The sequence below is a fragment of the Caloenas nicobarica genome, chromosome 1, assembly GCF_036013445.1.
Source record: "Caloenas nicobarica isolate bCalNic1 chromosome 1, bCalNic1.hap1, whole genome shotgun sequence".
In the NCBI taxonomy this organism is placed as follows: domain Eukaryota; kingdom Metazoa; phylum Chordata; class Aves; order Columbiformes; family Columbidae; genus Caloenas; species Caloenas nicobarica.
In genome coordinates, this window is record NC_088245.1 from 51716541 (window position 1) to 51739133 (window position 22593).

The window sequence follows — 22593 nt, forward strand, 5'->3', positions numbered from 1 at the left end:
TTTATTCCTAAAATTGTGACAGCAGTTGTGATTTCTAAGGTAAACTGGGTTCAGCATTTTGCCGACAATAATCAATAATTTGCACTGTAAATATCCTCTATTACTTCACAGCATTTCTAGACATTTCTAAGGAGAAAGCATAAATTTTACCATTATCTATTAGGAAGTCTACTAAGCAGGTAAATGCTGAGAAATTGAAAAGACTACTAAATAAGTACCTCCATATTTGATCCTGTGTTTCTCAGATGTTTCCAACTTAATTTCTATAACATGACAAAGTTCTAATTCAGACTGTAAAAGCAGGGAAAAAAAAAAGAAAGAAGGAAAGAAAAAAATGACATCCAGAAACCCCTCGGTAAAATATGAGTAAAGGCATGAAAATAGATCTTAAAAATGAGATGTTTACTGCACACAGGGAGTTTACAAATCCTAAATGAAAGACAGAAGTTATGGAACTAGAATATATAGACAATACTAATGCTAAGGAGAAAGGAGAAAATAGGATTTTTTTTTAAGAAGTGAAGCTGTACTATATACTGCATAAAAAAATCTGAAGGCTTTCTAACAACTCTCATTATCAAAAGAAAAGAAGGCAAAAAAATCAAGGTGGGGGCCGTCAAGAGGAAAAATAAGAATTGAGAAATATGTAAAAAGGAAAGTGAAATAAAAGTTACTGTTTTTTTTTTTCTTTGAGTTTTAAGTCTTTCTACTGTAAGCAAGGCACTATTAGACTTCATTAATTTAATTTCACTGACTAACAGAATGGCGAAATTTGAATTTATCTGATAAATGAAATTGGTAAATGTTTTGTAATAGAGATAGTATTTATGGGCTGCTTTTTGAACTTGAGGTGGTTAACAAATGACAAGATTCAGGTCTTTTTTTTTTTTTTTTTTCCGGAAAGCAGTGTTTTACTGATAACAGAGGCTCTCTGAAAGTCTAGAATCCAGGGAAGAGAAGAATTAAGACTTCTGGGCAATATTTTAAATAACAGTCAGAGGCACAACTCCTATTGCATTCCACTTTCCAATTCTAGTGCTTCTGGAAATCCTTGTCAAAAGATTGCAGTTCACAAGACAAGAAGTACAATGAAAACAAAGTTTAAGATTTGCAGGGAAAAAGAAAACCACAAAATTGTGATGATAGGTAGACAATGCAAATATATAGGAGATCCATCTAAAGGTCCAACATTGGCTAGCCAGAATCAGATTAGGAAGATAGAATGGACCTTATGATTGTCATAGCATACTCACAAACTGGACATTAGCATTAAAAAAAATCATCATGTCTAGCTAGATATAAAAGAAAAATCACTCAACTTTTAATTATTGCAAAATATTTCTATGCCCATCTTGCAACTTAATGCTGACTACACTAACAGTGTTCAGGAAAGTACTAAAAAAAAAAACCCAAACAAAAAACCAACCAAAACCCAAAAAAACTCCAGCAATTCACACCAATATTTACAAAGTTAATGAAAATACCAATGAGTGTAGGACTGATACTTGAATCTTGCATAACTCTGACTGTAAGCCACCAAACATCATGGCTCATGTATGTGTATTACAGAGAAATTATACATCAGGGAAAAAGGACTGTTTTTTTTTCTGTCCTTTTTTACAAAAGCAAAGTAAGTGTATGTGAAACTGAAAGGCAGAAAATAAAATCAGCAAAAGGTCATTCTAACACACTTGCTTTTGCAACTTATTTGCATAAGGTACTACAGAGATTAAGATTTTAGCAGTAGTAGGACAAGAATGGACAAAAACCCCGAAAAAACAACCCACCCAAAAAACACCTCAAGAAATAGAAAAGAAAAATTAGTTACCAGGAAGTATAAAGAAAAAAATATTATTTCTGCAAGGAACATGAACTAGTATGTTTGAGAACATAACATACGGGCCATCAATAGAAGCAAGGTCCTAAATTAGACAGGTAACTAATTAGTCTGACAGAACAACTGCTACTTTTTCTTTAGGTTATACTTTTTTTTTTTTTTTTTTAATACTGGGTGAATTTATCCCACAGTCAATTTTTCGTTTGAACATATAACATGGAACCACATCAAATACTTTAAGTATATGGTTGCTTTCCTTAAACTGAGATATACTATGTCCATAGCATTTCCTTTAGTCCCTAATTCATTTTGTTTTGTAAAGAAACAGAATTAAGTTAGTTTAGGATTAATCCAGGTTTTTCACAAAAAAATTAGTAAATTTGGGTGATAAGAACTTTGAATTAACCAGGAATTCTAAGAACCTACCCTTGGAAAATAAGATCTATAAAAAGTACATCAAAGTTGGGCAGTTCTCCAAAATATTTCTGAAAATCTTGACTTACCCTTTCTAAAACCCCTCTGAATTAAAGGGTAATAATTTTGAAACATTTTATGTTTTGTCTTTCAAAAAAACCCCCATGATCATTGATACACAATCATGTGCCCATAGTACATAAAATGCATTTTATTTCAGTATCATAAATATTTGAGGATTTTTTTGAGTAAATATATCTAAAAATAATTTATCCTGCATTTTTAGGCCTCACTTTTCAGCCTGGAGAAACTCAACACTGTATTGATACAATTACTGAATTACAAACTATAAGAAACAATGTATGGTACTCCCAACTAGTAACTCTGATATATGCTAATATCTCTCAGTTGTATGGCACAGTTTAACATAGAATTCCTGCCAATAATTAAAAATAATACTGAGCAACAATTAGGATTATGGATGTTACAACGTGAACTTAGTAACATTTTATTAATCAAAGCTTGTCAAATCATTGAGGTTGAATTCTCCTGAAAAAAATGATGCAAGAACTTGATTTAACAATTAATTCAAATAGCAGCACTGCTAAGGTCACAGTATTTTTTCTAAGCTCTTCTGTAATACAAGCGCAGGCTAACTCAAAGGGAATACACCTACTAAATCTAAAATAGTTTCTAGGCTTCTTCATTAAATATTTCAGAAGGCAAAGCCAAGAGGGACAATACAACATGAAGTTATTTTATAATTAATACATTATAAATAAAGACAAATTTCCAATGTTTTCAGGTTAAGGATACCACAGGGCTAATAATTTAATTTTGATCATTGAAAAGCAACAGTCCTTAGGAAACACAACTAATATAATAAACATGTTTAAATATTGCATATAAATTGTACAAAGATAATAGTAATGTCTGGTTTTATATATAATATGCTTTGCAATTGAATGTATCATCAGTGTTTAATTTATCAAATCCATCACGAAAATATTTTTATAGATGCACATAGAGACATCTATAGAAAGATGTAAGACCTGAGCCTTTTTTTCCTTCTTTCCTTCCTACTCATACATGTATCTTACCAGACATTGTAAACTGTCTCTCTGTCTCTCACATTTATGACTCTGCCAGTTGATCGCCCTTTCCTGCTCCTTTCCTAGTCCCTTCCTTTTGAAGGTATAATACAATGATACTTCTTTTTCTTTACTGTTCTCGAGCTCCTAACATAGGCAAGTTCTTTGTCAAAAGCTTTTTCTCATTTATTTTTCTGGATGGCGACACAGTGTAGGTTACAATCTAGACAGCAGTTATACATTAATATGAATGCAGTGTACACTATTTAACCCGATTATTCAAGATATGCATACATACTATTCTGAATATATTAATATAATGAGAATTTTGCCATTGATATCAGTAGCTTAGACTTGTCTCACCTAAATTCAGGATCGCAGCACTTAGGAATCTCATCTAATTTAAATAGTGGGGCTTCATCACTAACCAATGGAGAGAAACAGCAAAACTCAGGACACAATTCGTTCTTTTCTAAGACAGTGCGGAGAGAGAAAGAATCATATTCTTTCTCCATGGATAAAATTACCTCAGACTAGAATGATACATTTTATTTAATCTAATTTTAGGAATGTAAATCAAGCGAACAAGCACGGACAAATTGTACTCACTTGTTATTTTTTGCATGTGGTGGACTAATATAATGTAAATATATCTTTATTACAAAGTCTTTACAAAGCATGTCAGAAAAATACAGATATCAAGTATTTTTACATGTTTTCATTAACTTTTAATTTGTTTTTCATTTAAAGTGAAAAGTCAGCATATATGAAAACATTTTCAAAAAAGCAAATCCAGTAATTACATATAATTTACAAAATAAGCTGGTTTCTATTTAGACAAAAAGCATTTCAAGGAACTTCACTACTTAAACAGTTTTAAGAATTTCAATAATTTTGTCAAAAAGTTATTTAATACTACTTATATTTTTTCTGTAATGTGCATTTTTGGAGTTTGGAGTTTTATTTACTTGGAAAAGACATTGTACACAACTGACAAAATACAGTATGTCATATTATTAGAAATATGTTAAGCTTTTCTTCAGTTATATTACACAACATAAAGTATGAAACTTAAAATGCTACCATTTTATGACTTAGAAGTTTGGGGTTTTTTTTGTTTCCTTTTTTAATATATATATATATCCTTTTGTTAATTTATATGACATTAAAGAGTGGTAAAAATATAAGGCTTTAAAAGGATCCTCTGCCACTGAGCTATAGTAAGTTCAGTAGCATGTATACACTACAGCATAATTGGTAATCAACATGACAGAAATCTGTGGCTTGGGTAGGATATGTGTTCTGGTGTTCAGTTAACAAAAGCTGTATTTTATAAACCTCTTTGGAGGGAAGAAAAAAAAGGAGAACATTAAAAAAACCAACCGATTTATAATCTAGAGAAAATAAAATCTTTTAAGAACTTGATCGTCAGAAGACCTAGAATACGTCACAGGGAACTTCCCGTGGGTTAAAATCACAAGAAGAAAATCTATTGATATTAATGACGCAGGTTTTAAACAGAACTGCAGAAAATATATGGAAAGGTTTTATGTATGAAAGAAACAGAAAGATAAGTAGCATGATTTTAAAGTGATCTTTAAAACGAATATTGAAAAAAACCATAACTTACTTGGAGATCTTGCTGAGTGTCTGTGTGGCTGCTTATTTTTTTCTCTGTTCTCAGTCAAAGCACTTCCACTGGTCATGGAAACAAGGTCTAAATCCATGTCTTCTCTGCTTACAGGGCTTGCCTGGAAGCAGTGGGAGAGAATGTACACAATCATGAAACAAAATATAACATTTTCTGAATGCAGCTCACATTACCCCAAATAAACAAACAGGGTCTGTCAAACAACCTTCTTCAAAATGATACCACAATCCTTTATTGTTGCCTAGGCTGAACAAATGCACTATGTCAAAGCATTTTTGTAAATAAGAGCCGATCTTAAAATTGTGGCTTGTGATCTGAGTCAGTGCAACAACAAAAGAAAACATTTTAGTACAGTAATTTTGAAGAAAATCAATCTCGCAGATGGCTGATGAAACCTTAAACAGCTTAAGATCATTTACTGACCAGTCTATAATTTAAGTTACAGTTGAATGTCAGAGATGCCATATTGGATTATTTTCTGTAATATTTATGTTTTATCCAGGATGTGTATCACTTCAATCAGTCAAGGGCCCGGTAAGAAATTTAATATTTTAGTTTTTTTCTAATTATCCATAACCATCAGACAGCATTTTAATTATACTTTAGGTAAGGGTATTATATGAATTATAAACTTCGAACATCCAGTGGTGGCACATTTTGGTATAAGGCCTGTTACCTGCACATAAATATGGCAAAATAGAAATGAAAATCATATGTCATTTTAGCAATGGGGCTTTGTTTTGGGAACATGTAGGGCAAAGTTTAAAAACACTGACCTGGAAGATACCACACACTGTAAATGGTAGATGGTTAGTTTTGCAGAAATTACTTCACATTTACTCAACAAGAACTCCCTTTCCTTGAGATGAAAAGCTATTCGACATCAAAAGCAGCCATCTAACAATACTGTTGACTAGATACTGAGGGCCAGTAACAATGACAGAGAAAAGTCAGACACTGCAGAAGAGTGATCTACAAAATCCCCAGTGCAGAGCTCATCAGCTGGAAGTACTGAACACGAGGACATACTTAAATTTTCTAGTCTCTGGATCTTCAGAAGTGGAGTCCAGGAGGCAGATTAAGTCCTTCCTCTATCTGGGGTGAAAAGCCCTAAAAACTTTCAGAACCTAGGTGTCTAACAGAGTAGCATCCATTTTTTATAAAAACAAACAAACAACAAAAAAACGGAAAGACTATGCTAGTGGTAATGTCACCAAATTTTGCAAAACATCACAGTAGTTAGACTGCTCAATCAGGAATTGAGAGGCTGTATCTCAACTCCTTCCTTGGGGGGTTGAAGCCTGCAGCTCCCTTTTTCTCAGGAAAATGCTGTTACTATAAAGTTTTAAGCTATTCTGGAGGAGACGATCTCCAGACTTCCTGTTCAAACCAGCTCACTGTACCAAGAGCAGCACTGCACCAATGTGGACAAGCTTTGTAGTCGGGTCTAACTTAGAGAACTCAGATGAAATGGAGACCTGTTTCATTTCTTTGTCTCTATGCAGTCACTGTTTAATGTAAAATTCATTAAAAAGTTCATGCATTTTCAAACCAACTCCAAAGATACAGATATTTTACACTCTTCCTTACTGACTGCGTACCCTTTGTGTCAGCACAGAAAGTTTATCCTCTGTTTTCTGATGCTTGTCTTTCATGTGTTTAATGACCACGATTTCAAAGTTTTGCTTTGAAGAGGCAGAAGTTCGTATTATTGCTGTTAACAACAATATTTTATTTTCTATTCTGTAGCAGCGTCAAGAAACTTTGAAAAGAGTAACAGTTTAATTCTGCTAACTCTTTATATTTTTGGCCTTAATATTTACAGTTGGTTTAAGCTTGTGAGAGCTCCATATATTCAAAATCTCTAAATAGAAAGCTTTTAGTCTTTCCTTAGGAGAAATAAGGCAATCATTGTGATGCTCAGAGACATACAAACAATGGAACTGATCATTCTTATTTCCATCTAACCCATTTCAACACACAGCAGAAGTTTTCTAATGTCCCAATTTCCAAAGACCTCGGAGGCCACAGTATTTTAAACAACTAACCTTTCCATGGAATTATTATCCCATTCTTACCATCATAGAATCCGAGGCTTCATCCATCTTGTAGGCTACAATATTCAGTGTAATATGCAGGATTTTAATAGGAGTGCTTGTATCTCTGATGTAAAATATTTGTAATTTTCTTTCAACTAAAGATAAGTGTTTTCGTTTTTTTAATTACAGTCAGAGTAATATTTAAGGTTGTATTAACCAATGGAGCAAACTTAATTTCAGCTTTGTAAAGAAGCTGATTGAAAGTCCTCTGAAGCTAATTAAAACCTTCCCTTTTACATTTATAGCTTAGAGCCAAAAATTTGGAAGAAATTTAAGATACTGGTACACTTTCTCACAGAGAGCAGTGTTGGACTTCCATCTGTAGTGATCACCATATTTAACTCTTCAGACCTTTTGTCAGTTTTATTACTACAAACCTTTTTCTTTTTTTTTTTTCTCCAATTAATTGGAAATTAATTTCAGTCTGGAGGAACCTTTGCCTTGAATACAGCTCTGCACTTGAATATTTGTCTATTCCTATGTTAAATTATCAAGGTATTCCGTAACATTCTGAGGTAATAAGTGCTTTTAAATTCAAGTTATATCTTAATGATTTGGAGATGCTGATTGATAGTGAAGTGGTTAACCATGCAGGTAACTTAAACTACATACAAAGATGAATCAGGAAATCTATCCTACTTGTCATTTAATAAAGCCATATTAATTTCAAGTGCCCAGTTTGAAATATAAGTCAGTATGCCTTCCTAAGCACTTATGTAGTACTAGTAGCAAGCAAAATCATAAAAATGATCAGGATTAACATAAGGTCTTAGATTTACTAGAGATTACCACATAGGTTTTATTCCCCAATGAGAAGGGCTATGACTTTATTGTTAATATGCAACCATTGAAATACCATTTTGTATGCATGAAAAAGAATGCCTTAAATTCTTGGAATGTGCATAAATATCAGTTAGAAAATTATATTAATCTAGTACCTTCAGAACGCAGGCTTATGGAACACATACTAATTAGCAATCCTATTATACACCAGGAAGCTTTATGATTGAGCATATGACATAAGAATAAACCACTAGAGCTGCCCAGGAAGGCTTTCCTCTTCTATGTATTTTTTTTTTAATTAAATGTATGTTTTCCTCTTTCAGTTTACCAGAATTTTTTCTACTTTTTGATAATGATTCCAGCTGAGTGTTAACTTCATTTTTGTCATGATTTCAGAGCTCTTGACTGAGTTACTGTGCAAAAGAATTAGGAACATGTTCACATTTCACATTTCAACCTTTAAAAGTTAAGAGAACCCATACAAATTTAAAAACCATGATTCTCCAGCCATCTGTGTGTACAAACTATATAATTATTTCATGGCCTATATAGTGCTTTCTGCATTAGAAATACATTTTATAATTTTATTCCTTTTTCTTTTTTTTTTTCTTCTATTGCATTTTTCTCTATCTTTCATTCATGTGGAACAGCTGTGTAATTATGTGGCACAGACTGTGACAATCCCATAACATTGCCAGTTATGTGGGCACACCACATAATACTGTTGTGGGATTGCAGCAGTATTCTGTGGACAGAACTGCCTACTGTAAATAAGATACAATCTACCTATGTGCACATATGCTTACTGATAATTACATAATGTGTAATTTAGATAACATTATTAGATTATGATTTGCTCAAATTAGAGCGATTACTGTTTTAGACTTTGCCTAACAAACAACTATTAGTGCTGCTACAACCAAAACCCATCGCAATGGTCACCTGGTTAATGATTTCAGCCAGTAAACTTTAACGAGAACCTAAGAATTGGAAGCACCTCACACCAGACAAAAATCTTTGAGAAAATCCGATTTAAAGAAAATAGTAATAGTAACATATAAGTCTTAAAAGCATTTTTTCAAGAGTGAATTTTAGAAGAGTGTGTGTGTTTCCAAAACATGCGTATTTCATAGGTGGTGAAGCTTAGAAAGACAGGTCGGAAAGGGTCAAGATTGCTCAGAGTACAGAATTAGGCATATGGCACATAATCTGAGAAATACATTTTATGCAACATTTTACATTATAAGACACTAATTCTGTATAGTTTGTAAGTTTTTGCACCATTTTTTTAACCCCTACATGATTATATCAACAAGAATATTGCTAATTTGGCAATAAAATGTTAAGTATAAATTGGTCTGTAGGTATCGTAACACTGCTCACTATCAGAGGAACTTTTAGTATCTCTGACACTGAGCCTTTTCATTTTGTAAATCTTCAGACTCTTAAATTGCCCATATTCCCCCTCCTGCCAACCTACAGAACTACCCGTTTCAGAAAATATTTTTTTTTTAATACTGTAAAGAAAAGAATGAATCATGAAAAGAGTAGAGGGCATTTTATGATGTAAAAAATACAGAAAATAAATTGTAGGAATAATCTGATTTTATACAGTGTTTTTAATAATGTCACCATATTAAGATACAAGTCCAAATTATTGTCTTTTGATAAATGACACTGTCGACATATTAGAGTGATTTAGACAAGTGACTTACAGAATTTAATAACATTTAAACTTGTCTGATTGACAAGAACACGTTTTCAGTCAATAATGTAGTTGATGCTGAACATGTTTAATTTTTTTTAAACATTTTTTAAAAGTTTGATTCAGAAGCTTTAAGAAACACATAGTAGATTTGACATCTTAAAAACAAAACCAGTATCAGATTATGAAACTAGAACCCTATATACACACATGGGTTCTTGTGCCTAAACATCTTCTTCTGATCTCCATCAATGGGTGACTTGATTGCCAAATAGAAAGAACATTAAAGAACTATATTCAGTCAAAAAAAAAATCTCCTGGTTGTTTTTAGACCAAGTATGCATTTGAAAACACCATCAAGGCATAGCTGAATTCTGCAAAATCCCACAAGGAAACAAGTTCTTACCACAAGTTGTATTCGTCTGCTGTCACGTATCACAGGATCTAACTCAGGCAAAAAATGAGAGCTGGGAAAAATGTAGAATAGAAATTACAATAAATCCCACTGTACTGGGTTCACTAAAATACCTGGACAGAATATCTTCCTGGAAACACTCCTGCTTAACTAGAAACTGTACTATTTAAAATAATTCCATGGTTAAAATGTATCAGAGTAATACATATTGATAATGTTAAAGTATCAGAGTAATTAATGTTAAAATATTTGTACTTAAGAACTCAAGAAGAAACTCAAGAAATCAATAACTAATATTGTTTAGTTCTACGATAAAATATTAATTTAAAAACATGGCAATAAATGCAACCATGCATGAATTTTTTGCATGAACTGACATAAACTATAGCAAAATCAGTTGTCACATTACTTTATGGAGGGATAAAATTGTTTTCAGTTACATAAATGTATCAGCTGTTCTAAGCAGTCTACTAGTGATGTTCCAATGGGGATTAGTGGGACTTTTGCTGTATTAAAAAACGGTATCATAATCTCAAAAGATATCAGTGCAAATACGAGTGCATAGCACACGTCTGCAGAGGCAACAATAATATTTTTAAAAACTATTTTATACATTTCCATGTCTTCTTACTTTCAAACATTGTTACATGTTCTGCTCCAGTGTTTTCATTCAAATTAAAAGTTCATGGCAGTTATCTCAAACAAATACTCGGAATGTTTCACTATTATGGAACATGACTGACAGATAAATATTTTCTAAGGAATATGTGCTACAGATACTTCCTACAATCGTTGATACAACTTAGAAACGAGTAATATTTTTCCATACAAAACATAACAATATGCAGTTCATTTCATTACAAATTAAATACATTTTAAATGAAAATAAAGCTTAAATGCTTATACTACACTCATTACTTGCCTACTGACACCTTGTTTGGTTTAATTAGAGGTGATTGGCATTGTGTCTACTAATGACTTCACTATGATATCAATGGTTTATATTGAATTTATTACCAAAATATACTTACTATGTCTTCATGTCAGTTTAGGAAATGAGATTAATATTTTCTTTATTTTTTTTTTATATTTTACCTGTTTAATAACCAAAAGTATACTATGAAGATGTAAAAATTTTGTTTATATTTTGAAGACAAAATATAATTACAATCTATCTAGTTAAAAAGTGGGTTTTTTTACTTCCTTAATCAAATCGAACAACATAGGTAATGTTACAGTTGGTCTAATTACATGAAACCATAACATATACCAATAAAGTTATAAAATATATGATGAATAAGCACTTTTTTCTACACTCTTTACAACATTAAAAACACTGCATTGCTAGCATAAAGCTATGTAGATCTCTATCATAAGATTCTGCACCATTTAACATTTTATTATCACTGTGGAACAAGTATCTGTACCATGACAACTAAACTGATTCTAAAGGGCACCATGTTTGGGACCTGGAAATACGGCGTACCATCTGCTAGCTACAAAGTCATGTTTGTTTTAGAACTATTAACCTAGATTTCACTTTACAAGATAAATATAAAATAAAATAATTAAAACAAACAAACAAACAAAAACCCAACAAAAAACCAAAACCCAAATCCCAAAAAACAACTGATTAATTTAAAGGCAATGACCTCACCACTTTCTATTTTTGGAACTGGCTGCTTCATAATCCAAAAGCTGTGCATGACGCCATTGGCATGTAAAGTCTCTTCTCCTTTGTAATTTCTCATCTAAAGTAGTACCCAGCTGAGAAAACTCTTCTTTTTCACCTGAGGAGGAAAAAAATACTCCTGTCTTCCATTATTTTTTTAAAATATATTTGGTTTTAAGATTCCTTGGATAACTTTGAGTGTATTGCCTTTTACAAAAAAAAAAGGTAATTACTTGATTATCTTGCAAATAGTCCAACTTGAATTTCTTCGGATATATTTAAGAAATACTTTCGAATGGATTTTGAATTTTATGGTTTATTTTCTCTTTTGGGATTAAATATTGGCCTTCTGAATACATCTGTTTTATTGGGAAATAAGATTCTCCTTTATTCTGAAATATATATTATACAGAAATTGCTCATCACAGCATCTGTGAATGTTGCTTAGTGTGCTATCAATAAAAATACACATTCATTTATATTTACAATTCCATTTACCAACCTATAAGGTAAAAAAAAATCGCAACTATACACAAGAGTGGTCACATGGCAGTCTTAATCCTCTGATCTGTCTTTTACTGATATGATTTATTAAGAGATTTTAATGGCAATTTCTGATACTGGATTTCAAAGCAACTGCATACATGATAATATTTTTCAAAAATTACTACCTAGTTTTGGATCATAAAAGACACACAAAGGTAGAGAATAAAATAGTGACATTATGGAAAAAAAGCTGTAAAATTCTGCAGATTCTTCAGTTTTTGAGACCATTCTGCTGAATACCAGATACATTTTGAAGCATAAGGAAGAGGATGCCAGAATTGGAAGAGCCTGCAGAAGAAGCATCATTGTTCTGTGGGGGCATTAATAGATTAGAATAGCTTTTTATTTTCCACCTTTATATCTCAACTTCATAGGTTATGTCTTCTTGGCAGCTTCTATTCAGGGCTTTTTTGAGACAGCAGAAAACTTTTTTTTGTTTTTTTTGTACAAAAGTTTTTTTATTTTTTGTCTTTAGTGTCATTTCAGATCACACTGGGTTATCCTCCCTCTTACTGTTTTTTCCTTCAAAGATTTTTCTTTCTGTTGGCGATAGGTGCATTCAGCAGCTACTAGAAGTTTCCTAATAAACTGCAGGAGTATACCTGTCCTTTTGCACTTGAACCAGCAAATAACGTAGGTCACCTCACTTTCTATCAAGTGCATTTGCCCACTATGAATGATTTAACTATCAATAACTATAAAGGATGTGGGAGGAGATGTCAGAACTGCCTTTGGGGTGAACGGTTTCCTCACACTCTGTATTTTAAGCCTGTTTCGACAACAGAAACTGAAGTTACAGGTTATTCACAATCTTCCTTTTAAGAGGTTTGCTACATTACCTGTAGTATTTTTTTAGACTTATCCTTCTGTAACAGGCTGCCCAGGGAGGTTGTGGAGTCTCCTCTTGAGACATTCAAAACCCACCAAGACACATTCCTGTGTAACCTCATCTAGGTGTTCCTGCTCTGGCAGGGGGATTGGACGAGATGATCTTTCGAGGTCCCTTCTAATCCCTAACATTCTGTGATTCTGTGATAAGCTGAGAAATGAATTTCCTCACTTGCATTTTACCTGGCTTGGCAGTGAGCTCATTGCTCTTATCCTTTAGCTTCAAGGGAATATTGTTAAAGTATCATAGCTTATTTTGTAGTCTGAAATACAAATGCCTTTTGGTTGTCCTCTCCATTTCCCTTGGTATAGAAAATCTCTATTCAAACCAAATCCATTCCTTGGGCTGAACATGTTAAATTGCTAAAACCATAAGTAGCCTATTAAAATTAGGTGAAGTCCTGATCCAGAATATGAAGCCAAATGTCTTGCCAGTGACTTACAGACTAGAATTTAGGCAGAAGAATTTATCCTCATTTGATGTGAAGAACTCTCGTTTACCTCCTTCGGAAGACAGAAAATGAGAAGCTTGGATGGACAGTCACTGTATCTACCCAAATGAGGTTGCGAGAGCCGACTAAAAAGCTCAAGCAATGAACTGCTCAATCAGCACCAAATATTAAAATATAGAGTCCTAATTACAGAGTTAAACACCTTCCTTGATTAAAGTGGAAGCTATGTCTTCTTTCCTAAGTTTATGATGTTGCCTTCTCCTGTTTGTGTTTCAGGAGTACACTTTTCTGACCTTTACATTTTGAAAATTTATAGGTTGGTCCAAGCCTGCAACCACACTGGTACCCTTATAGCTCTTCAGATGAAGAAGATGCCAATTTGTAACAGCAGTAAGAAACATTCTGTATGACTTCATAAGAACAGTTCTGGAGACTGAGCCTGCTGCTTTTCAGCATTTGCTCTCTAACGAGGAATAATTCCCCAAGAAATCTCTAGGTTTTTTTCTTATCTCTATTTGCAGAAAAGTTGGTCCAGCATTACAATCTTTCTCAGAAGAATTACTTCTTCCTATTAAAAGGATCAGTATTATTTATGCATTTACTAAAATGTTTGTTAACTTTTCCTCCATTAAAATGGAATTCTATGTAAGGATTTAAAACCAGTGTTAGAACTGCATGTCTAAGTCTGTGTGTCAGTGACAGTCAAAAGAAGATGCACATCCAATAAGCTATGAGAAAACTTACAAAAAAATGAATACTTTTCAATTAGCAGGTTATTTTTCCAAAATGATTGTTAATAATTTGCCTAAGCTGCAGTTTGAATTTTTGGATGAAATATGTTTGAAACACAACTGGCTTTACTTAATAACATTTTATTTTTAATTTATTTTACTTATTTTTGCATGTTAATTATTGAAACATGGTTGAAACAAGAAAGTGACCAAGACAAAAGTGAACACAATAGGGTGTTTTTCTTAAAATCATATATGCTATTAAACAGAGTCTTCTAATTCTGTATTAGTGTTAATGGTGTCTTTTTTTCTCAAATGGGCAGAGACTGTCAATTTGTGTAATAATGCTGCAGAAAGCTGTATTCTATTCTTTTTATTTGGAATATACTCATATTCTTCCTGTTTAATAGTAAAATCTCTCTTTTTAATACTTATGAAATAATAATATGATATGAATTAAAATACAGAATTATCACTTTTCTATTCCACTCATGAATGTCATATGTTTGAGGATCTGGTGTATCAGTATCACTATCATGCATTTGCTTGATAGCTTTCTTAAATTAGGGCTCTGTTTTTTCTTTTTTTTTAAACCTGGACCTGATTTTGTAGAAGTACAAACACTCACAAACTCCATAGAAGTTCCAAAGAGCTGTAAGCATTCTGCAACTTTGAAATAGATCAGACCTATAATCTTTAATTGTTAAACCCAGACAACTCTTAGAATATCAAAGAAAAAAGTAATACATCAAAGAAGGCACAACTCCATCAAAATACAAATAAATTACAGAGGTATTGTATTCTCATTAGATTATCACTTCTAAGCTTTCAGGGTTTTTTTTAAATATGAAACACACGTTAATAATTTAAGATTGGTCTTACATTTGGCATTAATACGGTAATGATCTTTAGGTGTTGCCAATTAATAGTCCACACACATACTGTGCATTTAGGCCAGATCCAGGGCAGTTTTCAGGGGCACCTACTGCCATTTTCCTACAGATCATGGGTATCTAAGTAGAGAGAACTCATTCAGAAGAGCCTGGGCACCTGAAATGTCCTTGGAACTGACCATTACAGGAAAATAACAAATTATTTTCTAGGTCCTCAAATCAATGTGCAAACCTGTAAGAACCTGAACTTTGAGATCCATAAAAATGTCAAGGAGAAGGGCTAAGAATCTGTGAACTATTTCTGGTGAAGAGCCCAAAGTCCTAGATAGTTTTTTTTCTCATAGGTTTTTCTTCAAGATTGATGCATCTAGTGCCCTCAGCTGTAGCAGTCAGCTTTAAAAAGAGGATTGAAGTGTATGCAAAGGGAATAGCTTGACACGTGGAAGCTGGAGGTTCAAATCTCACCAGGCTAAGGAGTACCTCAAAGTCACATTCCTCAGTGCTAGGGCAAGTGTTCTTAATGGCAAGCCAGTATACAAGAAGAAGGAAGATGGTTACATAATTCAGGGTGATCTTTCAGATTCTGCATTTTAATTTTCAGATTTTATTCCTAGGAAACACTGATCTTGATTGTTCTAAACCCCAGTTAGCTACTCGACTCTTTATATGCAACTTTATATGTCATTTTATATGCAACAGGATGCTAAGGAACCTGATTCAACGTGGTGATTATTTTTCCAAATCTATTTGTTGACAATGGGAAGATAAAAGGTATAACTTTAATAAGTCATATGTTTCTTGAAACAGAGAAATGTGTGAAGAAGTCTGCACTGTACCCAATCTTTTACAGTTAAATTCTGTGCTTAGAGGATGATTTAATTCAATTCAAAACTCGCTTCATACGAAGTCCAATACAAATCAAGTAAGAGACTAAGAAAACTAAGATCTACAATGTGAAAGAAGGGCTTGGAATTTCTTCAGCATTCTAAGTTTTCCTCCCTTAATATAAAAAATCTGTGACCAGAGTTAATTTTCTCAATATGTATTCTGGAAATGGTGCTCTTAATTAAGGAATTAAGTAGCTGAGCATGGGTATAAAAATCATGTCTATGCTATTAATACATTGACATTTTTCTTATCTGTCAGTATTCTGGTATACATTACTAGCCAGCAATATATTTTATGAGCGTGTGTGCATGTGAGTCTGTATATGAGTGTACGAACTCTATAAAAAGATTATTCTGAATGAAAATTAAAATTATATATACCCTTTGAGGATTTTTATAATTTCTCCTGTCTTCTATAAAGTTATGCTATAATACACCTTATAGTCTCGAAATCCCAAACCTAAAATCCAAATTTTATCTCATTTTCTCCATATGTTAGTCAAAAAACAAAATCACATTATTTCTGTTACAATTTCTATAATACACACAGAACAGAGAGCAAGAACTACATGAGTAATAACATTGCTACCAAGGGGGGAAACTGAAGAATTTGAAAACAGATATGAAAATAACAATAATTAAAAAACCACAACAACCCCACCACTTTCACCCCCAAAACCACCCAGAAAACGATAGCAGACTGTTAGAGAAATGAGAGGAATTTCTTCTCTTCCACAAAAATCTTGACACATTTGTCAGAAGTCTACAGTGTCAGAAGTCACTAAATACACTTAAGCATTACATAGTGATCGTTACATGCCGAAAACACTGGTTTTGGAAAAAGAATGGTATTTAGCATGCTTACATGCTAATTTATGTTAGCAATATATATAAAACTTCCAGACAGTTGGTAGTATCATGTGGCAGTAATTGATAAAGAGTTCTTTTCATCTAAAATTATAGTATCTCCAGATATTGTTTATCTACAACTCAGATGTGGAATTTTCAGATAGTGAAACACATACACTTCTACCTTAAAAACACAGAAACTTGTTTGTGACATAGCTATACCGTATGGATTAGTTATTTTTAGATGTTACTTTTTCATTTGAGTAACTTTTGACTAAATCAGCTTCCATCTCTAGGGCAAGAATGAACGAAATAAAAATATTCCTAGCAGTGTCTGAGCCCACAGTTGAATAAAAGATGAAATATAGATTTTTTTTCACAAGAATACCAAATCAGGTTATGGCCTGCAAAATATCTTCATGTTTAAAAATGCATTATCAATTACATTACAAGCAGTTTTGAACATGGGAGTGCCGATCAACCCACAATAGCATGCCTTTTGAAAATTATGAAAGCAAATAGTGAAAGGGGAAAAAAAAAGGTTTTTTCCTAAAACTTTTTTTTTCTTTTTTTTTTACTAGCTATTTCATATTTTTTCAGACTATAAATAAGGTCTAATATATTACTATTCCATCTGCAAACCTCCTTCTCTAATCTCTTCATCTGCTATTGTAATCATCTCCTTTTTACCACATGACTGTTCTTTACCTCACCCTCACACTCATTCTTCCTTCACCATATCCGGGTATTCACCACACTCTCAGTTAAGACCTTAGTCTTTATTTTGGCTGCCCTTTTTCTCCCTGTTTTAATATCTATTTTTTGCTGTGTTTCACACTGTGCTCTAGATCTGAGTGATTAACACCAATAATAAAACTTCATCTACTTAGTTCATCCTGCTTATTATTAGATTATGCAAAAGCTGAACCCTTTCACCGAGATTCCTGAACCACTGAAACTGTACAAATTTCACCTTCTGTATTCGAGGAAAACAGGATTTCATACTTCGACCTTCCCACGCGTTCTTTTCTATTTTGCTACTTGTTCTTACTTCTGCAGAATACACCACCAATACTATTTATCAGAATTAGTATTTAACCCTAGCTTATTGCTTATGCTCACTTCGTTCCTTTCCCCACTTTGAGGGAAATCCAAGTCTTACTTAATCTTCAATGGTGTACTTTTAAGACACCTCATTTAAAGTTATTTTTCTCTATTCACATCACAACAGCGTCAATGAAGTTCTCTCAGTATTTCCTGATTATTTAATCTCTCACTGCAACTCTCTGGTCACACAAATACATTGCAAACTACTTCTCCTTATTAAATTGCTTATGCTTTTCTTGTGAACATGGTACATTTCCCCTTGAATCACTTGATAAGCTTCACTTTCCTTGCACAGACTTCAAGGCAGCATCAAACACTGTTTCCTTCCAGTTTATCCAACTTTCGCAACTTGTATGGGCTGTCACCACTCTCTGTACTCCTCCATTTATGTTGAACACAATTTCTCATCTTCTATAATGTCCTTCATAACAATATCAGTTTCATATAATGATCTTTCCTAAGACATACAACATCTTTTTGAGTTGATCTATAAACCTAAACAAATATTTTACCTGAGGTGTGTACAGGAAGCTGTCACACATACAGTTGCTGATTTTATTTTTTGCTAATTTATGACTGTTCTGATACGCTTCAGGCAGTGAATCTTGGGATAAGAACCTGAAGATCTATTTGGGGAGAGATATCGGAATTTAACAGCGGAGGGCTAATAACAATAATAATGTCAGAATAGGTTGCATGAGTCAATCAAAAATAAGTCATAGAGATGGGAAGCAAAAATAAAGGAACAGTAGCGCACTGGTTTAACACAGGCCCACACTCTCTAACAAGTTGTACGAGATTCCCTTGTCCACCAGATGAAGAATTATTTATTTAAAAAAATAAACCAGAAAACAAAACAATATTCTGCCATTTGATTAAACTGGTTAATTTTGTACCATTTAAACCATTACATTTAAAGTTACGTAGACTACTGTTCAAACACATTCGTGTCAAGGAAACATTCTGCAAAATTGGTTTATTTCTTCAGAATGCTACAGCAGTCATTTAATACTGGAATTAAACACGTAGTTATGTTTATTTATTTTAACTTCAGTGAATGATAAAGGCCGCGTGAATTATTCACCATAGAAAAGCAGAAGAAAAAACTGCACGAACATTTGGAAATGTTAAGATTCTAACTTCTCGGAAACCTTCCAAGTTCAGAAATGCAAATATCAAGTTCTGGTGACAGTCTATGATTTTGCATTTGTTAAATTTTTAATTAAACAAACAACCAAACATCAAACCCTTCAGGCCCAGTACACTATACACATACTGTGGTAATAATATCATAAACAGCATTACTATTAGCATAGCCAGAGACTTTCATATTGGATTAATGCTGTGGTGAAAGTGAAGACAGATTGTATTTTACTCGGCAATGTGTAAAACAAGTGACAACAGATACAATTGAGAGTATATATAAGAAAATTTTAATATCTCAGCATCTACCTACATACACACAGAGACACATACATGGGCACACACAGCTTCCTCAGGTTCCCAAAACCTAAACAGATTGAAGCTGCATTGCAACTAAAAAGAAGAGACTAGCATTCCTCAATCCAGCCACCCAAGACTTTTTTATGTACAGGCTGTGAAATAACATGAAATAGTTTCATGTTTGAAAAGCTAAGTTAGTTCTTTAAAAAAAAAAACAAAACCACCAAACAAATACACAAAACCCCCCCACAAACAAACAACAAAAAAAACCCAAACCAAACTCCAACTCTACGAAAATGGAGACGCTACAGGGATGATATTCTACCCATATGCATACAAAGAGATGTGTTCCTGATGTAAACTACTCCTTCCTGTAATCGGCACTTTTCAAGATCCACTCAGGCTTTTACAACTTCAAAAAGTACATTAAAAAAACCCTTACAGCACTACGATGTACTTTCACATTATTCTTTTGTGTAGTCTTCTATGAGCAGGATATTCTGTAGTCTATGCACTACCTGCTTCAGCCACTCAGCATGAGCAAATTTCACCCACAGTGATGCTGAGAAGTCCATTTGGAGTGTAGCCAAGAGTTACCCAGAGATCTTTGGATGGTCAGGGCCCTTCAAGAACAAAAGAAATACAGGAGAACTAAAAAAATATTTTGAAATTTTGTGTTCAGCATTTCCATGATTAGTTATCCCTTAGTAAATATAAGGAAGAAATAAGATGGAAGTAGATTGAGTCTATTTTGTTTATCCTTATCACTACACTCTCACATAGTTTTTGTTTCATCCCCCAAATCTGCCTGGTACAGACCCTATCTCTAGTTTTTCTCTTAATCTTTGGGAATCAATACAACCCCTAATACTAGATTTTCTCTACTGAAAAGAGGAATGGATTTTATATTGCTCAGGAGAAAATTAAGAGATGCATAACATTAAAAAAAAAATTAGAGAATCTTTAGATAGATTTTATTTCTGTCCATTCTCAGTTCTTAATATTAACTGACAGAAACAATCAAGACCTTGAACAGAAGTGCTTAGTTACTCAGTAATGAAACAGCATTCCCAAGCAAGAAAAGATTATCACTTCATATGGAGTCCAAGCCAGAGGAGTATCTTTCTCTAAATTCAATAAACCAAGCTAAATTATTTAAGACATCAGATCTTCCAAAGGAATTCTCAAAAAAACAAATAGAAAATAACATTTTGTAAGAGTGCAGAAGGTCCAACTACTACGTTGTCCCCTATCAAGAGGGCAAACAATACAAAATACAATAAATTTGATTGAGTGTGACAATCATTAAGGTAGCTTTTGTTTGTATTGAGGACCTAAAAGTACAAGAAATGGACAAAAACCCCCCAAATCTAACAAAAGATTTGTTCAAAATAACAATTTGTGGTTGCTAGGTAACAAGAAGACATGTATGACAAATATTAAAAAAATAAAAATAATTAAAAAAATCATTACTTGGGAGTAGCGTGAAGTTAGTCAGTAAAGTTGACTTATACCACATTAACAATTGCCTCATAATTTTTAGAAACAAGTAATTAAAATAAGTAATTTTGTATCACAGCTTGCGAATGTGCATTAAAAAATATTATTATGTTTACCCTTGAGAATCAACATTTTTTCTAGCTAGTTATCTGAATAATATATGAACTAGTTTCTAAGAACTCATGTTCATCAACACGCATGATGTGCAGCAGTACCATATGTGATTGGTACTTATCAATGCACAGTAGTACTGAAAGTGAAATAATGAAATTATTAATTTCAATATGCAGTTCAGTTACAAATACCTGTGAATTCATTATCTATTCTATCTATTATGTATGCATGTAATTTTCATTTTAAAATTGTTTTTATTTTGTGGAGGTGAAACTATTTCTGGCTTATTTTTTGATGCTGACTTAAAATACCTGTTGGTATTCAATGAAGGTACTGTGACAATTCACAGCTATGTCAGTGCAGTAATGCATAACAGCAGAACTACTCTATGTTGTCAGATATACACACAAAGTCTACATAGACTAAGTGCAAGGCTGCTGTTTAATTTACTTTATAGTAAAACCCAGAGGTACCACTGAAGATCAGGCCTGTCACTATGCCAAACATTGTACAAATAAGGTTTGATTTGATGCTAATTGAATTCAACGGAAAAAAAAGTCTCAGATAGACATAGTTCTTAAGATTCTGCATCTAAAGTGAGTTAATCCCCAAGCACGTACAATTCTCATATATTTATATATAGCTTAAAAATAACCATAAATACTAAACTTGAGTGACTATAAATAAATGTAGACATAAAAGTACTAATTCCTCTTATTAAGTTATACTTAATTGGTTGATACATCATGGAAGAAAATAAACAATATCAAATTTCAGTGTCTTATAGATCTATAAAAGAAAAAAAGAAAGAACAAAAGAAAAAAAAAAAGAAAAAAAAAAGGAATTCCATTTGTAAAGAAGGACAGGTAAAAAAAGCAAAACAAAACCACAGTTCACCTAGAAGCTGCCCTGGGTTAATTCTTAATTCATATGTCTGAAAGAGTTTAGTATTTTTATAGATTTCTTGATTAATTGGACTGCAATTTTGAGCTTGTAAAGATATGAAAAATGCAATAATTGAAACATAGTACATGATTTTAGAGAAACCAACACAAATTCAAGAGTATGCAGCCCCAGGGGAATTGAACTGACTTACTTATATTGATTTTGGATCAGTCATAGATACAATGGCAGAGTTTTTTCTATCCATATAGAGGTTTGAATGATTTACCTCACTGAATGAAAGGACTCCTGTCCTTTTATATAATTTCGTTTAGACCTTTATCTAAATTTTTTTTTTTAATGTGAAAATGCACCAAACAAAAACTCCATAATTTGAGCTTCTGTAAGCTTGATTGTAAATATTTTGTTCTTAGAGTAGGTGTCTTTGTTTCTTTTTTACTAAGCTTTTCAGTTAAACTTGCTACCAAACTCTCCAACTCACTGACATATACATATATATATATGTAGATAGATTTTTTTGGAAAAGGAGGGAATAAGTTAAAGACCATGATGATTCTGAATAGGTGAATTTGCCTCATGCACATTGTTTATATTTGCAATAGCTTTCAATACA

At 32.8% G+C, this 22593-nt stretch overlaps 1 protein-coding gene across 1 annotated transcript in view; it reads right to left on the reverse strand.

Annotated features, from left to right (window-relative positions):
• Positions 1–22593, reverse strand: part of LRRIQ1 (leucine rich repeats and IQ motif containing 1) — a 108777-nt gene that overhangs the window by 9499 nt on the left and 76685 nt on the right. The window contains exons 23-25 of the mRNA XM_065656448.1: positions 11653–11785; positions 9987–10047; positions 4973–5093 (exon numbers count right to left, since the gene is read on the reverse strand). Of these exons, the coding sequence (XP_065512520.1) occupies positions 4973–5093; positions 9987–10047; positions 11653–11785 (315 nt within the window). The remainder of the gene's footprint in view (positions 1–4972; positions 5094–9986; positions 10048–11652; positions 11786–22593) is intronic.